Genomic DNA, 23,795 nt, shown 5'->3' on the forward strand with positions numbered 1-23,795 from the left:
TTTTTAACCTGTAACCCATTTGACCTGCAACCCGATCGACCCAACTTGAATTCGACTCAACCCACCGATTTGCCATGTCTAGTGTAAATACCACATACATACTTTCATCCTGAGAAAATAATCTCTTATACTCATTTTACATCCATATCTTTATACAATATCCATAATTAATGCACTAATTATACATATTTTAAAAGTGTAGACATGAAAAAAGTGGATGTGAGAGATAAAAGACCCTTTCATCTTATATATTACAAATCAACTAAGTGTATGTAACACTATTCTTCTCATGTCATATAAGTGTGTAATCTTCAGCAATAAATAAATAAATAAATGAAAGTGTGTCGTAATTGTAAACTTTACATAGACTTGAATGCGATTTAGCATGTATCCATAACACAATACTTTTTGCCGCCCATGAACTCACCCTAGGTATTCCCACAAGTAAAGGCAAACCTAGCTACCCAACTCTCTCTTCAAGTTTAGGCAGACCAAATCATGAAAGCTCTCTCTAGTCTCTATATCAGCTTAATTGCTCTATAAATACCCCAAAAGTTAGTTGCTACTTACAACTTCCATAACCCAAAAAACAAACACTATTCTTAAACCCATCCCTTATGGGTGCCTCAAAGTCCAAGCAATTCTCTCAGTCGTCTCAGACAACAATCAAAGACAAAACACTATTAGGGCTAGGCAACCTCAATAGGCTCCTCCCAACTGGTACAGTCTTCTTGTACCAATTCCTCAGCCCTGTCCTATCCAACAATGGCCACTGTACTACAACCATCTACAAGTACCTCACCGCCATTCTTGTCGCTGTGTGCGGCTTTTCTTGCTTCTTTTCTTCATTCACTGATAGTTACGTTGGAGATGATGGGAAAACTCACTATGGAGTTGTAACATCGAAGGGCCTTTGGACCTCGGAAGACTCTAAGAACGTGGACTTGTCGGTCTATAAGCTTCGGTTTGGGGACTTTGTTCATGGTCTTTTTGCACTGACTGTGTTTGGGGTTCTAGTGCTTTTGGACCAAAAAACTGTGGGTTGCTTCTATCCGGTGTCTGATTCGTCGGAGAAGACTTTGTTCAAGGTGCTTCCTCCAGCTGTTGGCGTGGTTTCTAGTGGGCTTTTCATGTTCTTCCCCAACAATTGCCATGGAATTGGATACCCTTCAAGTACTAGTAATCTATCTCTAGTTGTCAACATGTTTCTAATAGTTTTTTTTTTTTTTTTGGGTAAACAACATTTTTCTAATGGTCTGTAGTTGTCCACATGTTTCTAATAACAAGCTGTCATAGCATTTTAATATTATGTAATTAAAATTGTTAAATATGACCAAAAAAAAAATGTGAGTTAATATAGAAGGTAAGGAATTAGTGAAATAAATACATGTGAAAGAGAGGTAAAAGGATGCTGGTATTGATTTCTTTGTCCTTAGCATTTTTTTTTAATGGATTTCTTTTATACTTTAATTTGTTTATTTTGATACACCGATAATTAAAGTTACAGCAGGAGCCCAACCCATATATAAATAGAGAAAAGGAGAGAAAAGTACTAACATGTGTGATATTTCAAACCATTTTCTTTCACTATCAAACATGATTTCTACGTACGTCCACTATAAGGAAATATCCTTCCCGGCCCTTTGAGACCTAGTTTCTTTCACAAATTGAACCAGAAAGAAGGGATAAAAGTACAAGTAGTGCAACTTGGCATAAAAGGGCCAACGAACATATATACATACGCGTATATACAACAAGGAAACATGAATATAGGGCAACAAATTCAGAATAAGAAAAAACCCAAAGAAACCACACTCAAACTTGCTTAGGCTTTCGTCAAGGATACTTCGCTACCACCAGACTTGGAAACCTGTGAAGAGTCAGTACTCCAGGCTATAAATAAGGATAACTATGTTGCGAATTCGCTCTGCGGAGCTTACGTGGAAGCAGAAGCCGTTAATTTTTTAATGTACATTTACAAAAAGAATCTAGATGAAAATCATGGGATGGCTCTATTTATAGCCTATATATTGAGATGTATATATTTGTCACTAGGCCTATATATTGAGATGTAGTGATTTGGACTATTTAACAGTTTTAAGAAAAATTGTTAGAATTACAATTTTTGTCATAATTATTTGCTTATGTGGTGAGTTGTAAGTGATGTGATAAAAGTGATAGATCCATATGAGTCAACCACTCTACCACTCACAACTTGCCTAATGAATAAGTTGTAGCTAAAATTGTGGTCATAACATTACTCTTTTAAGGGTTAGTCTGTGCATGCATGTATGCTTGGTAGCCCTCCTTGGTCCTCCTCAGGCCTATTTATTTATTTATTAATTTTCCAATAAAGGACATGTCATAACTGAGGAAGACCTTGTTTTAGCTATAAAATAGGAGGTCAGGCATGTTTAGCGTCTAATAGAGTAATAGTGGTAATAGTAATTTAATATTTATAGAATCTTTTGCAGGAAAATGGAGTATTTCTAGACTATGCAGAAGAAATAAGTTGAGAACTCATGCAATACCTAGGGTATTATACGGGGTGTAATAGTTCTCAATGATTGAGATTGAAACTTAAAAAATTAACTTTCAACCTCAAGCCTTAAATTAAAAAAAAAAAATGTTTTAAAAAAAATGACCAATTTGGTCCTTAAACACTAACGCCATGTAATTCCGTTTGTTCACTCTAACGCCGTGTAATACCAAGCACAACCAAATGTTTAAAAAAAATGACCAATTTGGTCCTTAAACACTAACGCCGTGTAATTTCGTTTGTTCACTCTCTCCTAAACAAATTTTCAGCTCATTTATTCATTCCATTTCTTCACTCTCCCTTCTTCACCCAGAACATAAACCCTCTCTCTCATTCATTCTCAAGCCCAAACCATCCAAAGGATATACATGGCCATGTATTTAAGAAACATTCAAAAAAATCTCACTAAACCAGTGTATCCATTTTCCAAAACCATACACAGTTTCATTTGGAAATTTTTTTTACAGAACATTCAAAAAAGAAAAAAACACAAAAATCTCACTACATCAAAAAATTAGACCAAGATCAACCCAATTAATTCCAACATCACACAAGACAGTCAAATATGATTAGCTCGACCAACCAATCATCAAACATCACACCTCAAATAGACCCAAATAAATAAATAAATCAATCAAAACAAAACTCAGACCCACAACGGCGAGCATTGTGTGACCCAACAACCACCGTTCACCACAACACCACCTATCACTACCTACTCATCCTTCTCAAACCCAAACGATTCCAACTGTTAGGACACATGTGATTCACTTGTTAGGAACATATGTTACTATTATATGTAATTGGCTTATCCTTTGACAAACGCACTTTACTTGTATTTAGGTAGATTTAGAATATGTCTAAAGACTTCAAGAAACCATGTTTCAAGATCAAGTGTTGAAGCCTTCAAGTCTGTCCAAGAAAACAAGTTGAAAGTGCAGAGTTACTAAAGCTCGATAGCTAGCATGTGTCGAGGTTTAAGAAGCTGTTTCAGCCTCGTGGCTCAACAGCGAGCTCGACAGATGCTCGACAGCTTCTATTTGTCGAGGTTTAAAGAAACAAAAATTATGTTCTGTTTTTCTTGGAATCCATGAATGTGTCTTTGGGCCTTCTTTTCTCCTAACCCTAGACATATAAAATGATTGTTTTAAGGGCCGTCAAACAGTTCACAAGTTGCACAAGTATTGAGCAAACTCTGTTCAAGCAAATTGTGACCAGAGACGAAATTCTTACTCTAGTTCATCTCTTTTTCTTGAAGAAGTTGCTATATATGTGCACCGTAGGGTTTTGTGACCAATCATCTTCTTGATCTTCATCGTATGGATGAACTGAAGAACTTTGCAGCCAACAACCTTCTTAGTTGGTAATTAAAGTCGCGTACTGGGATCCGCACAATTGGTTAGTCACGTACTTGGGAGCCGTGCATCGAAAGGGGAAACTGTCACTATAGAACAAGTCCAATTGGGTATTGGGGTAAGGGTTCAACTGTAAGTTGGTAAGGTACTTGGGATTCCTTTACTTGTAACCGCTTGTTGTGATAATAGTGGAATTTCGGGAGTGGTGACCTGAAAATCACCCGGTGGGGTTTTTGCCGTTAGGTTTTCCCCATTTGTAAACAAATCACCGTATTATTTATTTTCCGTTGCATAATTAGTTTATTGGTGATTTGTTTGTGCTACCACGCGCTTTGCATGTTAATTCGATTAATTAATAAACTTAGCTAATTAATCAATTAATTCATCACAAAGGGTCAATTCGTTTTTGGCTTATCACCAACCATCCAACATCACATGATTCACACCTCAAACCCAAACAAACCCAAATCAATTTTTTTTTAAGAAAAAAACTCATACCCATGATGGAAAGTTACATTGGACAGTGACCTTATAACTACCAACCACCATGCATCACACCCAGAAACCACCATCCACCATCTTCCTAGATCGCGATCCAACCATCATCCTCTTAGATCCAGATCTAGCCTCACAGATTTAAACAACGACGTATGGCATGAGTTTTGAGGGTTAGCCGGCTCTGAAACCGTTTCGGTGGCAATGGTCTAAAACCTTATGGCTTGAGCTTGGGCTTGAGGGAGAGATGGAGATTTTACTAGCGTGAAGGCAAGAAAGAATGTAGAGAGAGAGAGAGAGAGAGATAAGAACAGGGTAATCTAAAAAATGAAACAAATTAGTTTAATAGACAAAGCACAAACGGTGTTAGTGTTTAAGGACCAAATTGGTCATTTTAAAAAACCTTTGGATGTGTTTGGTATTGTTCCAAACCCTCGGGGTAGGTTATTGTAATTTACCCAATTTTTAATTAAGAAGCTGAGAAATTGAAATTTAATTTTTTAACTCTCAATTTTAGCCAATTGAGATAGTATTGCGCCCCACCCATAAAAACCAGTGCATTGAATCAACTAACAAAAACAGCAAAAATTCTTTGAGTTTTGAGAGAATGTTGAAAATTTTGTATTATAACCTTTCTTATAACTTTTGAGAGCTCTGTTCTTGATGCCTTTGTTTGGTTTGATTTAGAAGTCATTTATGTCAAAAGCACAAACCTGGGTGGTTGAGCTTGAGAATCACACATTTAGTTTTAGCTTCATTTACTTTAGAAAAGAAAGTACTCTCTATTTTCCAGTTGACGCAAATTCTTACACAACATGGCAGAAGATTTGGACTCGATAATTGGAGGCTAATTTCGATCGGTCTTTGTTTTTGTTTTTTTTTTTTGGAGAGTTGCTGGGCTAACTAGAACCCACAATTTTGATTGCTCTTTAATTGGATTAATTAGAATTAATTTCACTTTAGTTTTGGTCAACGTTGGGTTTGGATTTCGTGAATTGAAATAGGCTTTTTTGTGAGATTTTGGAGGCCTTCGTTCTAAGTGTGATATGGTTTCATGGGTTCACCATAAATTTAGGGAATGAAACGGGTTTGTGTGATTTCTTGACTTGTAGTGAGGGTTGGTTTTGGATTATTGAATTGAAGAGGTTATTTATCCAGATATGCTAACTAATACTTTGTGTAGATTGTGTAATTTCCTCCTCATAAAGTAATGCATTCAAAAGTCCCATGATGTTTATGATTTTTTCTTTTTCTTTTTTTTTTTAGAAAATGTGTGTATGACTTAATTTGATGTAGCTAATTGTTTCTCTTGTGGCTTGACTTATTGTATGTGCCTCATGATTGTTTCCGTCGAGAAAGAATTATGTTCACTTGTAATTAAGACAAGTTTCTATTTATCTTACTCTCTTTATATATTGCTACACATCTTCATGTGACATTTCTTAATATATTAATTTTCACATTGACAAATATATATTCATTTAGTCTTGCTAAATATATTTTTTAGCATTGCTAAACATATTTCTTGACTTCTTCCATATGCTTCATAGCTTCAATTACTTGAATATGAGAAAATCATATTTCCCTTTTGTATTTTCTGTCACTCATTACACTGATCAAGTCTGGCTCAATAGTATAGGCAAATGAGGTGTTCGCCTAAGGTCCCTAAGTAGAAAAAAGACCTCCAAATTTTAACCAATATAATTATTTCTTTCATTGTAATAGTATTAATTAAGCTGAAATATTATTTAATGAATAGAATATCAATTTTTTATCAAATGAAAAAAAAAAAAAAAGGATAAATGCTACATCCACAACATTTTCACAACACTTTCATAACAAATCTTAAGTAGTAAGTTGTTACTGACTATTACTGGTAAGCAAAAAAAATAATAATAATAATCAGTGGTAAGTTCAAATTAAAACTAGTAAAAACATAACATCTAGGATTTGAATATTGTGGATGTAGCACTTCTAAAAATAAATAAATAAAAAATTTCACAATATTTGAGTTAGTAAGCTTTTGCATTATGCTAGTTGGTTCACCACATTCTGCCATTTTTTTTAGGGCTTTTATATGTTTATATTATACTTGCAATGTTAATTTCTATTGTAGACACATAAAAAAAATGGCAAATATTGTACACATTTGCAAACAACATTTTTTACTTTTCATGTGTCTAAAATGTAAATTTATATTGCAAGTACAATATAACCTTTTTTTCTTTTTTTTAATGTGAAATATGTTTCATTCTATTAAAGAAAAATTTGGATACAACAAGTCAACAAAGAAAAGACCGTAGAAATAAAAGAATAACAATGAAAATATATCATAGTTAATTTTGTGGATGCTAGTTCTTTTTCTTTTCTTTTCTTTTTAAATAAATGCATTATTCCTATTATATTAATACCAATTAAAAAATATATAAGTGTTAGTAGAACAAGATAGCAAAAATTTAATAAGTAATTTAATTTGTATCTAAAAAAACATGACAATAAATTTTAAGTAATATTTTAATTGTTTTTTAAAAGTCATATTTAAATATATAAATGTCTCAATTTAGTTTTCGCTTTAGGCCCCTAAATGTATCAAATCACTCTGGATTACATTATCTTTTTGTTTATCTTTTTGCCATCCCCGTCCAACTAACTTGTTCAAATGATGCAGTGGTACATTAGGTTTTATTTTATTTTTTATATATTAATATTTTAAAGTGATGAATTAAAGTTTTTATTTAATATTTATATAAAAATATAAGAAAAATTATGATATTCTGTATGAGCCCGAAAGAAAAAAAAAATTAACATTTTTAGAAACACAATCCAACACTAAAATACAAACAATCTAATGAGCCACAAAGATTGTCAAAGCACGTGATCATATATATGCGTCAACGAAACGAAGTCTATGGAGGGCTAAGGTAAAGGACAAAGAAAATAAACACACTGAGAAAATTAAGCATTCTCTTGAAAAGTACAAACATGCCTATGAATGAGATTATGCAAGAGTGTGGAAGAAAGCTTTCTTGGCAAAGGTAAAAAAAAAAACTGAAACAAAGGCTAGACATATATACCTCTAGCACCAACACCAACTTTTTTTTTTTAGTTTGAAGCTGAACTGCATGAGTAGCTAGGTTTTCCTGGTGGAACTTAGTTAGGTTATAATCAATCAAGACCATCTAACTACCACGGAAAATAACCTTTCTTGTTCAATTCAAATTTGAATAATGTATTACTTTTTTTTTTTAATCTAAGTCCGTACCGTAATGTACGTACTTTCTACCTTATAGTAGCTGAACCTTATTGCTAATAGATATATTAGTCTATCATTTTCAGGAAACCCCTCCATGGTTCAAATTCTCTCCACGTTTGTTGACACTATATCTCCAACAAGCATGTTGAACATGAGATAAGTATAAATAAAACAAGAAACAGATTTAGAGATGCCACTTTGATGAACTATTTTAGTCATTTCTAGTTATGAGAGAAAGTAACGTTTATTGAACACAGCGTGCATACGGCACTTGGCGTCTTGGACATGCATTAATTCACCCATTTCTACTGGATAAGAGTTAATGTACTTATTAACGTCAAGCACTAAAATAAAACAACATCCTTTTAATAATTGCATGTACGAAGTATATATGGGCCAGAGGCACCTATTTTATACTTTTTTTTTTTTGTCGGTATAAAGAAGAAATTTTAGAGGTTTCCCCCACACGCTTTTTCAAAGTATATGCTTAGACAAAGCTTTGAACTGGTTCACCCAAAAAATTAAATATTACAACTGCATGTTTGGTCAACCAAGATTGATTTAGCTATAGCTAGATAGAGCTCCAAGTGACACTTTTACCACCTGAGTGGTGGGGGTTTAATGTGTGAGGGGTTTGAACTACTGTTTATAAGTGTAACAGAATAAATTCTAAAAGCTTGGATTGATAGAAAATGTTGTATATAAAATCAATTTGAAAAATATTAACTGAAAAGTAACAAAAAAAATTAAATAAAATTTTAATTATTATTCAAAATATAATGTAAATTAAATTCAATTGAAATTGGGAAATAAAAATTTTCCTTCTCAAACAATTATACATGCTACACCACATTCACACTTACATGTAATCTATATGTGTAGATACCACATACATACTTTCATCTTGAGAAAATTCTCTCTTACACTCATTTCTCCATAGTTTTATACAATATCCATATAATTAATACATTGATCACATATTTTAAAAGTGTGAACGTAAAAAAAATGGATGTGAGATATAAAAGCTCCTTTCAGCTTTTATATATATATATATCAAATTAACAAGTGTAAGTAACACTATTCTTCTCATCTCATATAAGTGTGTAATCTTAAACTTTACATAGACGTGAATGCGATGTAGCATGTATACATAACACAATACTTTTTGCCGCCCATGACCTCACCCTAGGTATTCCCACAAGTAAAGGCAACGCTAGCTACCCAACTCTCTCTTCAATTCTAAGCAGACCAAATCATGAAAGCTCTCTCTAGTCTCTATATCAGCTCAATTGCTCTATAAATACCCCAAAAGTTAGTTGCTACTTGCAACTTCCATAACCAAAAAGCAAACACTAGAAACTCACCAAAACATTCCCAAATGGATGCCTCAAAGTCCAAGCAAATCTCTCAGTCGTCTCAGACAACAATCAAAGACAAAACACTATCAGGGCTAGGCAACCTTATTAGGCTCCTCCCAACTGGTACAGTCTTCTTGTACCAATTCCTCAGCCCTGCCCTATCCAACAATGGCCACTGCACTACAACCATCTACAAGTACCTCACTGCCATTCTTGTCGCTGTGAGCGGCTTTTCTTGCTTCTTTTCTTCATTCACTGATAGTTACGTTGGAGATGATGGGAAAACTCACTATGGGATTGTAACATCGAAGGGCCTTTGGACCTCGGAAGACTCTAAGATCGTGGACTTATCGGCCTATAAGCTTCGGTTTGGGGACTTTGTTCATGGTCTTTTTGCACTGACTGTGTTTGGGGTTCTAGTGCTTTTGGACCAAAAAACTGTGGGTTGCTTCTATCCGGTGTCTGATTCGTTGGAGAAGACTTTGCTCAAGGTGCTTCCTCCAGCTGTTGGCGTGGTTTCTAGTGGGCTTTTCATGTTCTTCCCTAACAACCGCCATGGAATTGGATACCCTTCAAGTACTGACTCTTCACAGGTTTCCAAGTCTGGTGGTAGCGAAGTATCATTGACGAAAGTCTAAGCAAGTTTGAGTGTGGTTTCTTTGGTTTTTTTCTTATTCTGAATTTGTTGCCTTATATTCATGATTCCCTGTATAAAGGTTACACACGCATACATGTATGTATTTGTTTCCTAGCAAGTTTGAGCATGGTTTCTTTGGTTTTTCTTATTCTGAGTTTGTTGCCTTGTATTCATGTTTCCCTGTATAAAGGTTACACACAAATATATATGTATGTAGATGTTTGCTAGCCCTTGAAGTCAAGTTGCACTTGTACTTTTATCCCTTCTAACAATGAGTGTTCTGGTTCAATTCGTGAAAGAAATTGGCTCTCAAAAGGGCCTGGAAGAACATTTCCATTTACAGGGGCTTAGCCAGGAATTTTTTTTTGAGGGCCAAGTTGTGACACTAATATATTTATTAAGACAACCTCCACATACACATATATTTACACACATATATATACACACACTTTTTTATTTGACAAGTTACATATATACACACACCCAACCAAAAAAAAAAAAAAAAAACTTAGTATTTTCAATCAAAATTATTTTTTATGGCGATCTTTCATAAAATAAAATTCATTTTTTTCATTTTCTTAGAGAAATTCTTAAAAAGTTTCATTTTAAATACAAATTATCAAACTTTATAGTAAAGTAAGTAAAAAATCTTTCAATTGAACTAATGAAATTTTCAAAAACATGAATGATCCAAAACTTGGAGGAATAAATTAGATTCCAAACATATTTAAAGTTACCTTACTCTAACCCATTATATGGCAACTAAAGACACATTTCATGTACAGTTTTAGTAACAAAATTTTTTTAATGAGTCAATGACTTGTTAATCACCACATAACAGGTTGAAAAAGATAAATTCAAACATGTTTGATACCAAATTTTATCAAATATTTAACAGATATAAGAGCACATTTTACAATAAAAGATAAAATTGCAAAAAATAAAGTTATATCTCTATAACTATTAGACCATTTTTTTTTTAAAGTGCATTATTGGACTAATTCAAATATTTGGAGGGGCCAACTCTTATTTTTGTAGACTAAATTTTGAAAACTTTAAAATAATTGTATATATATTTTAAAATTTTTCAAAATTCATGCCCCCCGACCCCCCCCCCCCTTGTACATACCTCCGCCCTGTCCATATAGACGTAAGAACGTAGGATTCATGTTTGATATAGGGAAAAAAAGGTTTGAAATATCACATATGTTTGTACTTCTCTCTCTCTCTCTCCCTCTCTCTCTCTCTATTTATATACGGTCTCTCTTGGGTTCCAAGTGTAACTTTCATTATAGGTTGGTTTTGATTTTTGTTGGTAGTCATGATCAAATAAGCCGTTAATCCAAAGCATGCTTTAGCCTTTAGTCAATTGGCTTGTTATTAGTATTAAAATAAGGGTAGAATAAAAACATATGGAAAACAAGAGAGCCAAAGAGACAAAAGTGTATGTATGAATAATATTTGTATATTTTTTGTGTGTATCGTTATATAAGGATTGACTTTTTTTTATATATATAAACATATTATGTGTACAGTATAAGTAATAGGCGTGCAGAACAAATAATAGTACGTTGAGCAACTAAGCCTGTTAGTTAGGCTGATATTAACAAACTAATGTATATATGTATATACTAACAATTAGATACATGCTGACAACTAGAGATTGATTAATCCATTTATTTTTTAATGTTCATTTACAAAAAGAATCTAGAAGAAAATCAGAGGAATAGAGGATGGTTTCTTGTAACAATGCCTAATTACTGTGATGTAATGAACTGGGCTATCCAAAACTTGTAAGGCAAAAGTTTTAAGGATAATTCTGTGCAAGCTTTGCTTGGGAGGCAGCAAAGGTGAGTTTTAAGGGTAATTTTGTGCAAGCTTGCTTGGGAGGATGCAAAGGTGTGTTAGAATCTATGATGTGTCAGACATGCATGTTAGAACTGAGAAAACCTTGTTCAAGCTATCAGATGGGAAGTCAGGGCATGTTTAATGTCTAATAGTGGTTCTAGTAATTCAATTTTAAAATAAAATATTTTGCTAAAAATTTGGTATATATGCCTTGGCAATGCGGAGAAATAGATTAAGATTCAATATGCAATATCTCTCAATCGGTAGAAACTATTTGTATGTCAGACATATTATAGGTAATCACCCTCTCATATAAAGGTGAACCCATAAACGTGGAACATTTTCTTTTTTGAAATAATAATTACATATGTTGGATACACTGTATATCATCTCTAATTAGTGAGCAAATTGATTTTTTTTTTTTTTTTTTTCCAAATAACTCAAAGATAAGAGAAAAAGTTTAATATATGAGAGTCCGAGCTATTGTAGGCCCAAAAAAAACTATTCTAGGCCGTGTAAATTATGAGGTACGGCCGAACGGCAAGTATTTCAATTTAGGCCCAACCTGGCCCGGTAATGCCTGTTTTCTTGGGCTAGTTCAAGCTACAAAAGTCAATCCAAAAAGCCATGCATTCCCTACCAGCTAAGTCAACAATGAAAGTCAAAGCAATAAGCAAATTATCTACCTATTGATCTTTTTTTTTTTTTTTTTTTTTCCTTTTTTTCTTTTTTTTTTGAGAAGATATTGATCTCATTCTTATTCTTTACTTTTCCCCAAAATATATATATATATATAAACCTTTTTTTTGGGTGAGAATTTGATAATTAAAATGGGAGAGGAGATATTTCAACTCTAAATGTTAATTTTAAAAACATTAAGATATGTCAATTAAATTACAAGTCTCTTGGCTCTATATAAATCTTTAGAAAAATTCTAAGAGCACATAAAATAACACAACTTGTGCCACAAATGTCCACGCGACAGATTGTGAATGGTGGAGAAAAAGTGATGGGTCCATGTGAAAGTGACAGACAGTCAATCATAGTTTAACACATAAAATAATTGTGGCAATTTATGTAGTACTAGAATTACTCAACTCTTTAACGTCTCAATTTTTCTAGATTTAATTTCATTTTTACTCATCTCAAGATTCTCAACACACAAGGAAACTTTAAAAGGTCATAATTTTGAAACTGTGCAATATGGCTGAGACTTGGTCCTCAACTAGGAGGCTGGGGGGCTCAGAAGTCTGGGAACCCTTTTTTCTTTTTCTTTTTTTATTTAATAAAAAAAGGTTAAAATCCCCTCCATGTGAGGGGCAAATCCACGACTCAATTTAAATCACAGCCCATTCACTCAAATTTTCATTCATGCCACAAACAAGCAGTTTGTAAAATATAATGTAATATATTTACACATACACATACCCATCAAAATGAGACATCACCATATTGAAATTTAATCATTGTAATAGAAACCCTTTAATCGCCAAATGCGTCTTAAAGAAGAGAGGTTTGTGATTCTCACAACCCTTTGATTTAGCTTCTTCCCTCGTCTGATGGCAATTTCTTGAGCACTCTCGCGTACTTTCTTTATGTCAACCTTAACTATGTGGTGGTCAGAGGTACCTTTGGATGAAATGACTGAGTATGTGCCGGGAACAAACTTGTATGGTGAATCTGATGATGCCAAAATGTAGTCCACTCGAGTTCCATACTTGCATGTACCCTGCACATCTGCTCTTACCATATTCACAATCAGCGAAAATTCTTTAGGCAAAAAATGTTTTAAGTATACAAGTCAGCCATATTGAGAGACAAGGTCACTTACTTTGGCCTTTGGCCAGGATGACCACTGACTCACATTCCCCTGCAAAGTCCTGTGAATCTGCGTACCCTTTTCCCTTCAAAAACCTCGTCACCTCTACCTTTGGAGTAGGCTTTCCTAACTTCTCATAATACTGCAATACATATGTTGGCTTAGTTTCCGACAAGGACAATAATTTTTGCATACAGCAGCACTTAATTGAATATTTTTCACACTTTTCACAACTACTAAAAAATAAAGATGGTGTAAGTGTTAGACTTGAGTGAAAGTAATGTTGCTCCAATCACAACAAGGGATGTCGAAAGTTGTGAAAAATTGTGTCCCTAGTATTACTTGTGTAGAAGCATTACCTTGACAATATCTGTCCATCTTTCTGATGAGTAATCTGATGCATTGAGAGAATTAAGACCACCTGCCAATATGTGCGGACAATCAGTTGATTGAATTATTGCGTTCATCTGCTTCATCCTCCAATTCTCATCTAAATGGTCAAGCTGGGTGCAATAGAAGTCAAATTCTCCACCCCATGGCAATTCAATTGTGACCTTTAGCAAGTTCCTGAATTTAACATTAAGAGTTAAGAGGATGCATGGATGATGTGGCAACAGCTTTCCAGTTACATATTACTTGCGATGAGGATTTGGGTTTTGCATTTAAGATGCTTAATTGATTCACATGGAAGGTATTGTACCTTCCCTAGTTTGATACTATAGATAACAAGTGCATATACTGTACTCAGATTTTGAAATTACTAGAATACCTTGGCACTAACCTTGGTTCTCAATTGTCAAAGTTTGTATAAAAATATTGATTTATAATTCATATAGGTTCCTTTTCTAGTAAAAATTAAGTATAGCATATTCTAATCATACTAAAAACTTGTAATAATAAATATTAAACGCTAATTGTGCTTCCAATTAAAATAAGTCTGTGAGCAGAAGGAAAAGGGTACCTGAAATCATCATCGTTAGCAATTTTCTGAACTTTCCACCTCTTAATTGGCCATTTGGAGAAGACAGCATTACCATACTCTGGAGCCCAGCTCTCAGCAAACACATAATTCATACCCAAGGCAGCTGCCAAATCAGAAAGAGGTTTCATGCCTTTCCCTTCCTCTGCCTTCACATCTTGCAGAGCCAATATATCAGCATCCAACTCTTTGAGTACTTCCAGGATGGTCCTACCACTTCCCAGGAAGTCATCACTCTGACTAATAATCATACTAGAAGGAAAGCACACAGGAGACCTCGCTGGAATCCCACTACTGTGGACTCTTTTTGGAGTCATGCTGGATGATTCCTCTTGCTCATCTTCCACAGAACTAAGCAACTTAGTATTTGCTAATGAGATCTCATTATCAGGAAGATTAATAGAAACCTTTAACTTTGATCTTGTGATCTTCTTCTGCTTAGAAACACGTTCAGGACTAGTCAGTGTGGCACGTATAGGAGATTGCTTCAAGATACTCTTGGGATGAGAATTCATAGACTTAGCCTGAAAATCATTCAGCATGGAACTCTTAAACATATTCTCCCCGTGATTGATGCTAACTGGTTTCGCAGCCTTTGGTACAGCAGGTGCCAAGGTGAACATGGCAACATTGAATGTGGCAATTCTAATTGGCCTTTCAGGTACAAAATGACCCGGTTTGCCATTTATATGAATTGTAGATCTTTTGGTGCCTGGTTGTACTTTAGACTGAAGTTTAGAGTTCCACTTTACAAGCCTCTTGATGACAACTTTTGGCCTCGGCCGCTTCCATATCAACCACCGTATCTTTGAGTAGAGGTGCCGGAGTTTCCTTCTAAGGCAACTTAACAAGTAAGATGATTGGTCATTGTAAATATTCTTAAGAACCATTTCGTTATCCTATGAAGTTCTAGCACTATATCACTACCAACAATTTGAGAGTATCAATTTGAGATAAGCATTATGTCAAAGAAATTGGTAGTCATGTGAAAACTTGAGGGATAGCCTTAGTAGGAATGGCTAGGTTCCTGTTGAAGAAGAAAAAGAAAGTGTAGCTATAGGAATGACAGTAGTCAGCCTTAAGAGGGACAAACAAAGATTCCAACTACTCCAACCAGTGGGGTGGGCGTTGAAAATGGTGCATATGGTTGATCCTCTTTTTTCCGCCACACCAACTAGTACAGTAAGCAGGGAAATTATAAGGAAGTAAAAGACTTCTGACTTCTGAGTCTCCGACACTGATTCTGAAAGTGATCTCAAACAATCTAGGATAGAAATGTAACTCTATAAAGAACATTTTTGAAGTAGATCTAATTTAAGCTCCGAAAATTTTATCAGAACATAGGAGACCACATTAGTTTTCCAGTTTTACATGTAAGGGAAAAACTTGGGCACAATTTTTTTACTGTAGAAACTTAAGTTTCACAATTAAATTCAACCCTATATTGACTATTGTAGTAAAATAAATAAATATATATATATATATAAATTCAACCTATAGCGTTCACTCTTGATAATATCTTTTTATCATCAAACTAAGATACCAATCGGTTTTTGGTGTAAACAGAAATTGAACTCCAGATCTTTTATTCAATCATGAGACTTTACCAGTTAAACTAACTGGAACTTACTAGTAAAATAGATATTATTCTTCTCCCAAGAATAATTAAATTCAACTATATAATTAATTGATCACTATAAACAGATTTCACTTTAACTAAGAAACCTAAGATTTCAATTTAACTAAGAAACCTAAGCTTTAAACACTTAAAAACTCTGCCTAAGTTTTGTACTTCCATATTAAACCTTTACAGTCAACTCTGTTTAGGTAAGTTGATGGGAAACTGTTCGTCAAAAAAAAAAAAAAAAGTTGATGGTAAACTGGTGCGTTGGTTGCGGAATTTGAGGGTGATTGCCGCCTTAAGGAGGTTAATGACATGTATAATAGTTGATTAGTTGGGGTCAGCATAAAGCAACTTTTTGGTAGTGACTTGTGGGATAATGGGCTTCATTCAGGTCTTTTTCATGTAACATGCAATAAGTCAAAAGGGCAGGTGGGGAGAGAGACAGAGAGAGAGGACCTCTAAACTAACACCACATGAGAAAAGAGACAGCAATAGGAGAGGATTGAATATTCAAATATTTCTCGTAAGTCATAACTATTAGAAAGAAAATAATAAGAATAATATGATTCTTACTACTACAGTTAACATACAGAGGTAATCCAACCAAAATAGATAAAAAGTTCATTTTAATGTCCTCAGTCACTCATTGTCTCATTGCAATTGCAACAAATTATCACTGTAATTTGCAACAAATCCCTCAAACAAGAACTTTCTCTCAGTCAATTAGTTACTTACAAAAAATTTCTCGTGTCACTGCTTATGCATGAGTTGTATATTTACTTTTCAACAGTTGAGGCAATATAGACCCACAAGCCACACTATGCTCAATGTTTGAGGCCAGTTATATCTCATGGTTAACTCTCTTCAATCAATCATCACTAAACAAGGCATCCAGAAGGTTAGAGGCTGAATTGTTAAGTCGGCTCTCATCAAAGAAACCTAGAAGCATTTTCCCCATCTAGATTTCTGCTCTTCAATGAAGGTTTCAGCTGTTTCTGTGCAGAAATCTCGTCTCACCTGTTTAACAGGTCTCTCAGTGACAGCAAACTTGGTCCCATCATGGGTTCTCTTGTGGAAGACTGCCCAAACTGGAGAAAAGCACGTGTGAGAAGTTAGTCAAGTTCTGTTTAAAAAACCTTTTTTTTTTCCAATCAAAAGTAACTGGAACATAAAATTGTTGTCACAACAACTCTAATCTTTAGGAACCACATACAGTGCGAAAATGGCACACTTGATTGGAATGTGATGCCCTCCTCTGTATGCAAAAGATTTTGTCCCCTTTATGTATGAGAAAAATCGCTAGTTAAATTTTAGCATTACTTAGGATTAGGAACTTGAATTTCTTTCCAATTACATGTGAAATAACTAATAGAAAAATGGGACAGATATAAGTTTAAATATTAATGCAAAAATCAGAACACAAATGAAATTAAACAGTAAACAACCAACCATATCAGGGGAGGCAGGATGGCTTTCTGCAAAAGCTACATTTGAAATGGATATGTTCTGTGATACAGTCCATACGGATACCCCAAATTGTTTGAGTGTGTGTTATGTGGGCATGTGCTGAGTCCCACATTAGGTGTTTATTAGGTGGATATTGGGTTTATAAGTGATTACAAGGAACCTCAATTGCAACTCGATCAGTCTTTTTAAGGTGTAAGTGCAGATATGGCTAGCGCTGGTTTGTCATTTGAGCTAAAGCATATTGGTTATCTATCATGCTTACACAGTGAAAGAGTACATATAATTCTTTGGCATAACGGCTTTGTTTAGTCCCAACAAAGTAAAAACAAAAAGAAGAGTCACATAACATAGCCTACAAACATGTATGCAATACTGAAAAAGTGCCTAGGCAGCCCTCAGTGGCATGTTTAACTTGTCACCTTGTTAGCAGTACTGTCCGTAACTGATTGAACTCAAAAATCCCAACAAGACTTTTACTTTATAATGCTTAAATTTGATTCATCCAAAAATATAAAAGGGAAGCTTCTATTCACTACTATATTATATATCTCAGCAGAAGAAATATAATTTTTTAAGGCATCACTACTGCTTAGAATACAACAAGATATCGAAAATTTACTCTCAAGCCTATGATTACCAAACAATTGAATTGTTATAGCACAATGTAAACTGAAAGGATTTAGCATACAAATTCAGACTCCCATATTTAAAGGAAACCCCATAAAGAAACAGCAAGCAAAGTAATTGAAAAATAACCCAACTATTGTAGAGAAGCAGTATATGAAGGAAATTCATACCTCGTTTCTGAGTAGAAACACAAATACCCACTTCAAGATAACCAAAAAGACAAGAGACTTTGGAGAAAGCAACACACCGAAAGAGAGTGTGAATTGGAAAGAGAGTAAAAGTGGCGGAAGCTGAGGTAGGAGTTGGAGCCAGGGCTTCCAAAGCATTGAACTCTCTCTCTCTCTCTCTCTCTCCAAAATACAATAGTACCTCCTACCCCTACCTCATTGAAATTTCAAATCAGCATTCATGCTTGTTTAAGTTTCACAATTGATGGTCATTGGTCCCTCTTAGTCCTACCTCCTCAAATTCTTTTGCAGGTCGTTTAGAGTAGCAAAAGAAATGAATGAAAATAATAATAAGCAAACTACACTGGCTGTCCTTGAGTTTGGAAGAATGACATTTACTTCTAAACTTTTTTTTGAAATACTCACCTCTCTTAATGGCACTTCTTTCCCTTTTTATTAATCTATATATATATATATATATATATATATATAAAATAGGTAAAGTTGAGAGTAACTCAAATTAGAATTTCAAATTAAAGTTCTAATTTTGTGCTGTGTCCCTAGAATAAATGAATCATAAAAATAAAATAAAAAAGTGCTTCACAATAATTTTTTTTTTTTTAATTTGACAATTTACATTTTATACCTAATCATATCCTCACAAAATTTTTTAAAGAGTTAACAAAATATAAAAAATAATTATCAATAGTATTTAAATTATATTTATATATATAAATTATATTATGCATCTTATTGTATATTTTTAAGTGTATCTATGGATACGCATGGAGTTACAAGTTAGTATATAATAATAGGTAAAGTAAAGAGAAAATCCAATTAAATTTCAAATTGGAATTCAATTAGTGTCTAATTTTACGCCACATGTCTCATCTCATCTAAATTTTAGAATTTTATGCCAAGTGAGTTAATTTAGGTCAAAATTGAATTTTAATTAGAGTTTAATTTTGCGTCTCGTGTTCCATCTAATCTAAAATTTTAAATTTTTATGCCAAATTAGTTAATTTAATGTAGAAAACGAGGAGTCCAATATAATAAACCATAAAAAAAAAATCATATAACTAAAAAAATTCAAAATTATAAGTCACATATATATATATATATATATATTAGTAGCTAAAGTAGAGAGAAAATTTAATTAAATTCTAAATTGGAGTCTAATTTTGTGTCATGTGTCATTTAATTTTTAAATTTTTGTGTCAAGTAAATTATTAGGTGCAAAAATCAAAAAGTCTAAATTCAATTAAATTTTAGATTGAATTTTAATTGAAATTCAATTTTGCGTCATGTGTCCCATCTAATTTGTTAATTTTTGTGACAAGTGAATTATTGAGGGCAAAAACCAAAGAGTCTAGATCCAATTAGATTTCAAATCATATATATATATATATATATATATGAGATGGGTTCAAGTGTAACTCCACAAGAGTTACACTTTTTTTAAGCCGTAAATTTATGAGAGATCCAACGGAAAACATCATTATCCATTACAACATTAAATACTTACCTAATTAATAGTCTCCTCATTAAATATTTCTTATGTCTCTTTTTCTCTCTCCTTATTAAGTCTTTCCTTCAATTTTCTTTACAATTTCTCCTATGTTTCTACGTTCCAAAATAAAAATAAAAAAGAAAAAAGAAAAAGAAAAACCACTCACATTAGCAACTGAAATGAAGCAAGACATATAAATTTTGAAACTTTTAAAATTGAGAAAATTTTAACCTATGTTTTGTTTCATTAAGCCATTCAAGGAGAGGTAGGGTAGATACTTGTGTCATAGCTACTGGACATGCTTAGTACATAGTGCCATCTCCACCATAATCCTTTTTCTCTCTCCTTGATAGTTCGATGAAGTTAATATTCAGGGATGAAGCAACTGAAATGAAGCAAGACATATAACCTATGTTTTGTTTTTAGAAAAATTGTGATGCCGATGCAATTCCCTTCTTCTGTCACAGGTCATTGTTAAAATCCCTATGTTTTTTCAAAAGATTCAATATAAATATTATATGCAATTATTGAATTTGAATGGACTTTTGCCAAATTCTTTTGATAGCTAATGTTCATTTACTTCAATTGCATGTACATTTTTATTCTCTCTATCGTGAAGACTGTGTTTGTGACACCAAATCACCATATTGCTTCAATAATATCTTTGCGTTTAGTGAAATTTATGAAACCTATATTTTACTGAAACATATACGGTTAAATCAGGATATAATTTACTTTCAAAGGAGAAGGAGAATTTAGACCCTCTTAATACAAATCCTGCCCCACCACAGAAACTATGGAAGATCATTTGGAGCCTCTCGGTACCACCAAAAGTCCGAAACTTTTTGTGGAGGGCTGCAAGAAATGCCATCCCTGTTAAAACCAGTTTGGTCAAACGGCAGGTGCTTTAGGAAGAGATCTGTGCTCACTGCAAGGCACATTCAGAGGACGTGCTTCATGCCTTATGGTTGTGCCCCTGTTTGAACGAAGTCTGGGAAACGGATATGTGTTGGAACTTCAGGAACACAGGCCATTGGGATGATTTCCAAAAACTTATACTGCATGTTCATGAGGCCGGGCTTGACTTGGAATTGTTCGCCATGGTTGTTTGGTTGTTATGGCATCGAAGAAACCAAATCAGAGTTAGTAGTAACTCAGCAACTCCGCTCGGTCATATTGCTGCCAGTGCTCGACAGCAGTTGCAAGATTACAGTCGGGTGCAACCAGCGAAGTCAACTACTGAGACGGCAAATCTCCACACAGCAGTGAACTGGTCTCCCCCACAAAGTCCATTCCTGAAGATTAACTATGACGGGGCGGTGTTCCAGGACTCAAACAGTGCAGGTTTAGGAGTTGTGGTCCGTGACAGTATGGGAGAGGTGCTTGCCTCACTAGCAGAGAACATTCCTCTTCCTCAGACAGTGGCAGATGTGGAGGCAACAGCTGCAAGAAGAGCCATCATGTTTGCAAGGGAGCTCAGCCTAATTAGCACGATAATCTTAGAGGGTGATTCGGAGATCATCAACAGAGCAATTCAAGCGGAGGAGCAATCCCTAGCCTCCTATGGTAACCTCATTGAGGAGATAAAATTGCATGCAGAATCTTTTCTCAGTTTTAGAATTTCTCATATTAGAAGAAATATGAATTCTGTAGCACATAGCCTTGCTAGACATGCTAGACATGTTAGCGGTTTAGTAGTTTGGATGGAGGAGGTTCCATCCCACATTTTACCTGTACTCTTAGCCGACGCCGGCTAACCTTACATATTAATAATAGTCGATTCAATTTGCTTCTCAAAAAAAAAAAATTATTACTAATTCTTTTCCTTTTTTTATTTATATAATTGGTCAAAAACAAAGGATTATGGTGGAGATGGCACTACGTACTGAGCATGTCCAATAGCTATGACACAAGTATCTACCTACCTCTCCTTGAATGGCTTAATGAAACAAAACATAGGTTAAAATTTTCTCTCTTAATTTTAAAAGTTTCAAAATTTATATGTCTTGCTTCATTTTAGTTGCTAATGCGAATGGTTTTTTTTTCTTTATTTTGGAACGTAGAAACATAGGAGAAATTGCAAAGAAAATGGAAAGAAATACTTAATAAGGAGAGAGAAAAAGAGACATAAGAAATATTTAATGAGGAGACAATTAATTAGATAAGTATTTAATGTTATAATGGATAATGGTGTCTTGTTTTTATCCGTTGGATCTCTCATAAATCTACGTACGGCTTAAAAAATGAGTAACTCTTGTGGAGTTACACCAAGTGTAACTTCATAAGAGTTACACCTTTTTTTAACCATTGATTTTTATTAGATCTAAGGGTGAAAAAAAAAAATTCATGGTCATGTCATTATTACTCCCTAAAAATTAGTAATTAAGTCTTTAACTCTTCTTATTAAAAATAGAAAAATAAAAAACAGCATTGACTCTGTCCATCATCATCTTTATCTTCTCTCCCGTTCTCACATGGTCTTGTATATTACTGCCTCCATCCCAGTTTGGTTGTCCGCTATTCCATTTTGGGATATCCCAAAATATTGTCCTATTTCTAAAAATAAAAATTATTAGTTTACTAATGTTCCTATTATACCCCTACTTTATTTTCAAAACTATTTGAAAAGAAAACTAACTAATATTTAAATAAATAAAAAAATCAATTTCATTGGGTAGTTTTGTAAACTTATACATTTTTATAAAGCAGACAAGATAATAAATGATGTTTCCTTAAAAAATTTGACTTTTCAAACAGGACAAACAAATTGGAACGGAGGAAGTATTACATAAAGAATTTAAAGTCTTATTAGCCTTTTTTTTTTTTATTACTTTAGAAAGAGAACAATAATTTTGTCCCCTTATTTTAAAAGTCTTTCTTTGTTATTTTTCTTGATCTTCTTTCTATTTTTATAGGTTTTGCGCATTAAAAGACAATAATAAAATTGGAAATATTTTCTATCTTTTTTTTTAATGAATTCTGACTTATAAAACAGGTAAGAGTACTTAAATTATTATACGTATGATAAAAAATTAATATATAAAAAAATTACATAAAAGAATTCACAAGAAACGAGAAAACAATAATAAATATATATAAACACGAATAATCCAAATAATAATTGGCGTGGAGTCAGAAGTTATATATATTTTTCAATTTTTGTTGAGTATGAGCACAGGATGGATAAGCGTAGAACAAGATTGACCTTACCACACTAGTCACATCCTAGTTATCCAAACACTGAATTGCGAAGTTATAAGATACACATATAGTGTTTAAGTCCGCCCTTGACATAGAACACAAAAGGCAAGACCCAACCTCGCAGGCACACTTGATCAGTTAGTACTTGAAAACAGATAATGAAGGATGCTTTGAGATATGGAATTTGCTCACCCTGTGAATGAACCAATGTTGGCTAGCTATGTAGTAAGAGAGAGACAAAGATGGGAGAGGAGATATGCATGGGGAGAGTGAGAAATGATTCCCAGCAGTTGGGAAACTTTCAATTATCTTTGTGTTAATTCATCATAGAGAATTACTTTCTCTGTCCCAATTTGTTTGTCCTGTTTAAAAAGTCAAACTTTTTAAGGGAACATCATTTATTGTCTTATTTGCCTTATAAAAATGTATAAGTTTACAAAAACTCTTAAATAAATTTATCAACTTTTAAAAAAAAGAGTTATTCTTAATGAGACAACTAAAAAAGTATCCCAATTAAATTGATTTTTTAAAATATTAGTTAGTTTTCTTTTCAAATAGTTTTGAAAATAAAGTAGGGATATAATAGGAACATTAGTAAACTAATAATTTTTAATAGAAACAAGACAATATTTTGGGACATTCCAAAATGAAATAGAAGACAAACAAACTTGGTCGGAGGTAATATTACACAAAGACTGCATGAGAGAGGGAGAGACGATGAAGCTAATGATGGAGAGTAGAGAGTTAATGCTGTTTTTTATTTTTCATTTTTTAATAAGAAGAGTTAATGACTTAATTACTAAATTCTAGGGAACAATAATGACATGACCATTACTTTTTTTTTTCACCCTTAGATCTAACACAAATCAATGGTTCAAAAAATATATAACTCTTATGAAGTTACATCAGGTGTAAC

General features: G+C 33.6%; 3 protein-coding genes and 1 long non-coding RNA gene across 4 annotated transcripts; 2 read left to right on the plus strand and 2 right to left on the minus strand.

The window, feature by feature from the left end:
• Positions 1-617: 617 nt before the first annotated feature.
• Positions 618-2,493, plus strand: LOC126690322 (protein DMP2-like). Its single transcript, XM_050385430.1, has 2 exons — positions 618-1,204; positions 2,475-2,493. The coding sequence occupies exons 1-2, from the start codon at positions 618-620 to the stop codon at positions 2,491-2,493; spliced, it is 606 nt and encodes a 201-aa protein (XP_050241387.1).
• A 6,454-nt stretch (positions 2,494-8,947) lies between these two features.
• LOC126689224 (protein DMP2-like) lies at positions 8,948-9,873 on the plus strand. Its single transcript, XM_050384342.1, has one exon. The coding sequence runs from the start codon at positions 9,021-9,023 to the stop codon at positions 9,636-9,638; it is 618 nt and encodes a 205-aa protein (XP_050240299.1). The 5' UTR covers positions 8,948-9,020; the 3' UTR covers positions 9,639-9,873.
• Positions 9,874-12,817: 2,944 nt separating this feature from the next.
• LOC126689227 (uncharacterized) lies at positions 12,818-15,536 on the minus strand. The gene is made up of 4 exons (XM_050384343.1): positions 14,266-15,536; positions 13,664-13,871; positions 13,317-13,446; positions 12,818-13,222 (listed from the first exon to the last, which is right to left on the minus strand). Exons 1-4 carry the CDS (start codon positions 15,171-15,173, stop codon positions 12,945-12,947), a joined length of 1,524 nt encoding a protein of 507 aa, XP_050240300.1. The 5' UTR covers positions 15,174-15,536; the 3' UTR covers positions 12,818-12,944.
• Positions 15,537-16,500: 964 nt separating this feature from the next.
• Positions 16,501-18,575, minus strand: LOC126689228 (uncharacterized). The gene is made up of 2 exons (XR_007644446.1): positions 18,172-18,575; positions 16,501-16,995 (listed from the first exon to the last, which is right to left on the minus strand). It is a non-coding gene; the product is annotated as an uncharacterized LOC126689228 (long non-coding RNA).
• Positions 18,576-23,795: the final 5,220 nt, after the last annotated feature.

Source organism: Quercus robur, chromosome 6, assembly GCF_932294415.1.
Source record: "Quercus robur chromosome 6, dhQueRobu3.1, whole genome shotgun sequence".
Taxonomy (NCBI): domain Eukaryota; kingdom Viridiplantae; phylum Streptophyta; class Magnoliopsida; order Fagales; family Fagaceae; genus Quercus; species Quercus robur.

Coding starts and splice junctions, on each gene's coding strand:
- LOC126690322 (XM_050385430.1), top strand. CDS start 618: ATGGGTGCCTCAAAGTCCAAGCAATTCTCTCAGTCGTCTCAGACAACA.
- LOC126689224 (XM_050384342.1), top strand. CDS start 9,021: ATGGATGCCTCAAAGTCCAAGCAAATCTCTCAGTCGTCTCAGACAACA.
- LOC126689227 (XM_050384343.1), bottom strand. CDS start 15,173: ATGGTTCTTAAGAATATTTACAATGACCAATCATCTTACTTGTTAAGT. Junction 13,872..14,265: donor GCTAACGATGATGATTTCAG/GTACCCTTTTCC, acceptor TGTTAAATTCAG/GAACTTGCTAAAGGTCACAA. Junction 13,223..13,316: donor CATCCTGGCCAAAGGCCAAA/GTAAGTGACCTT, acceptor TGGTAAGAGCAG/ATGTGCAGGGTACATGCAAG.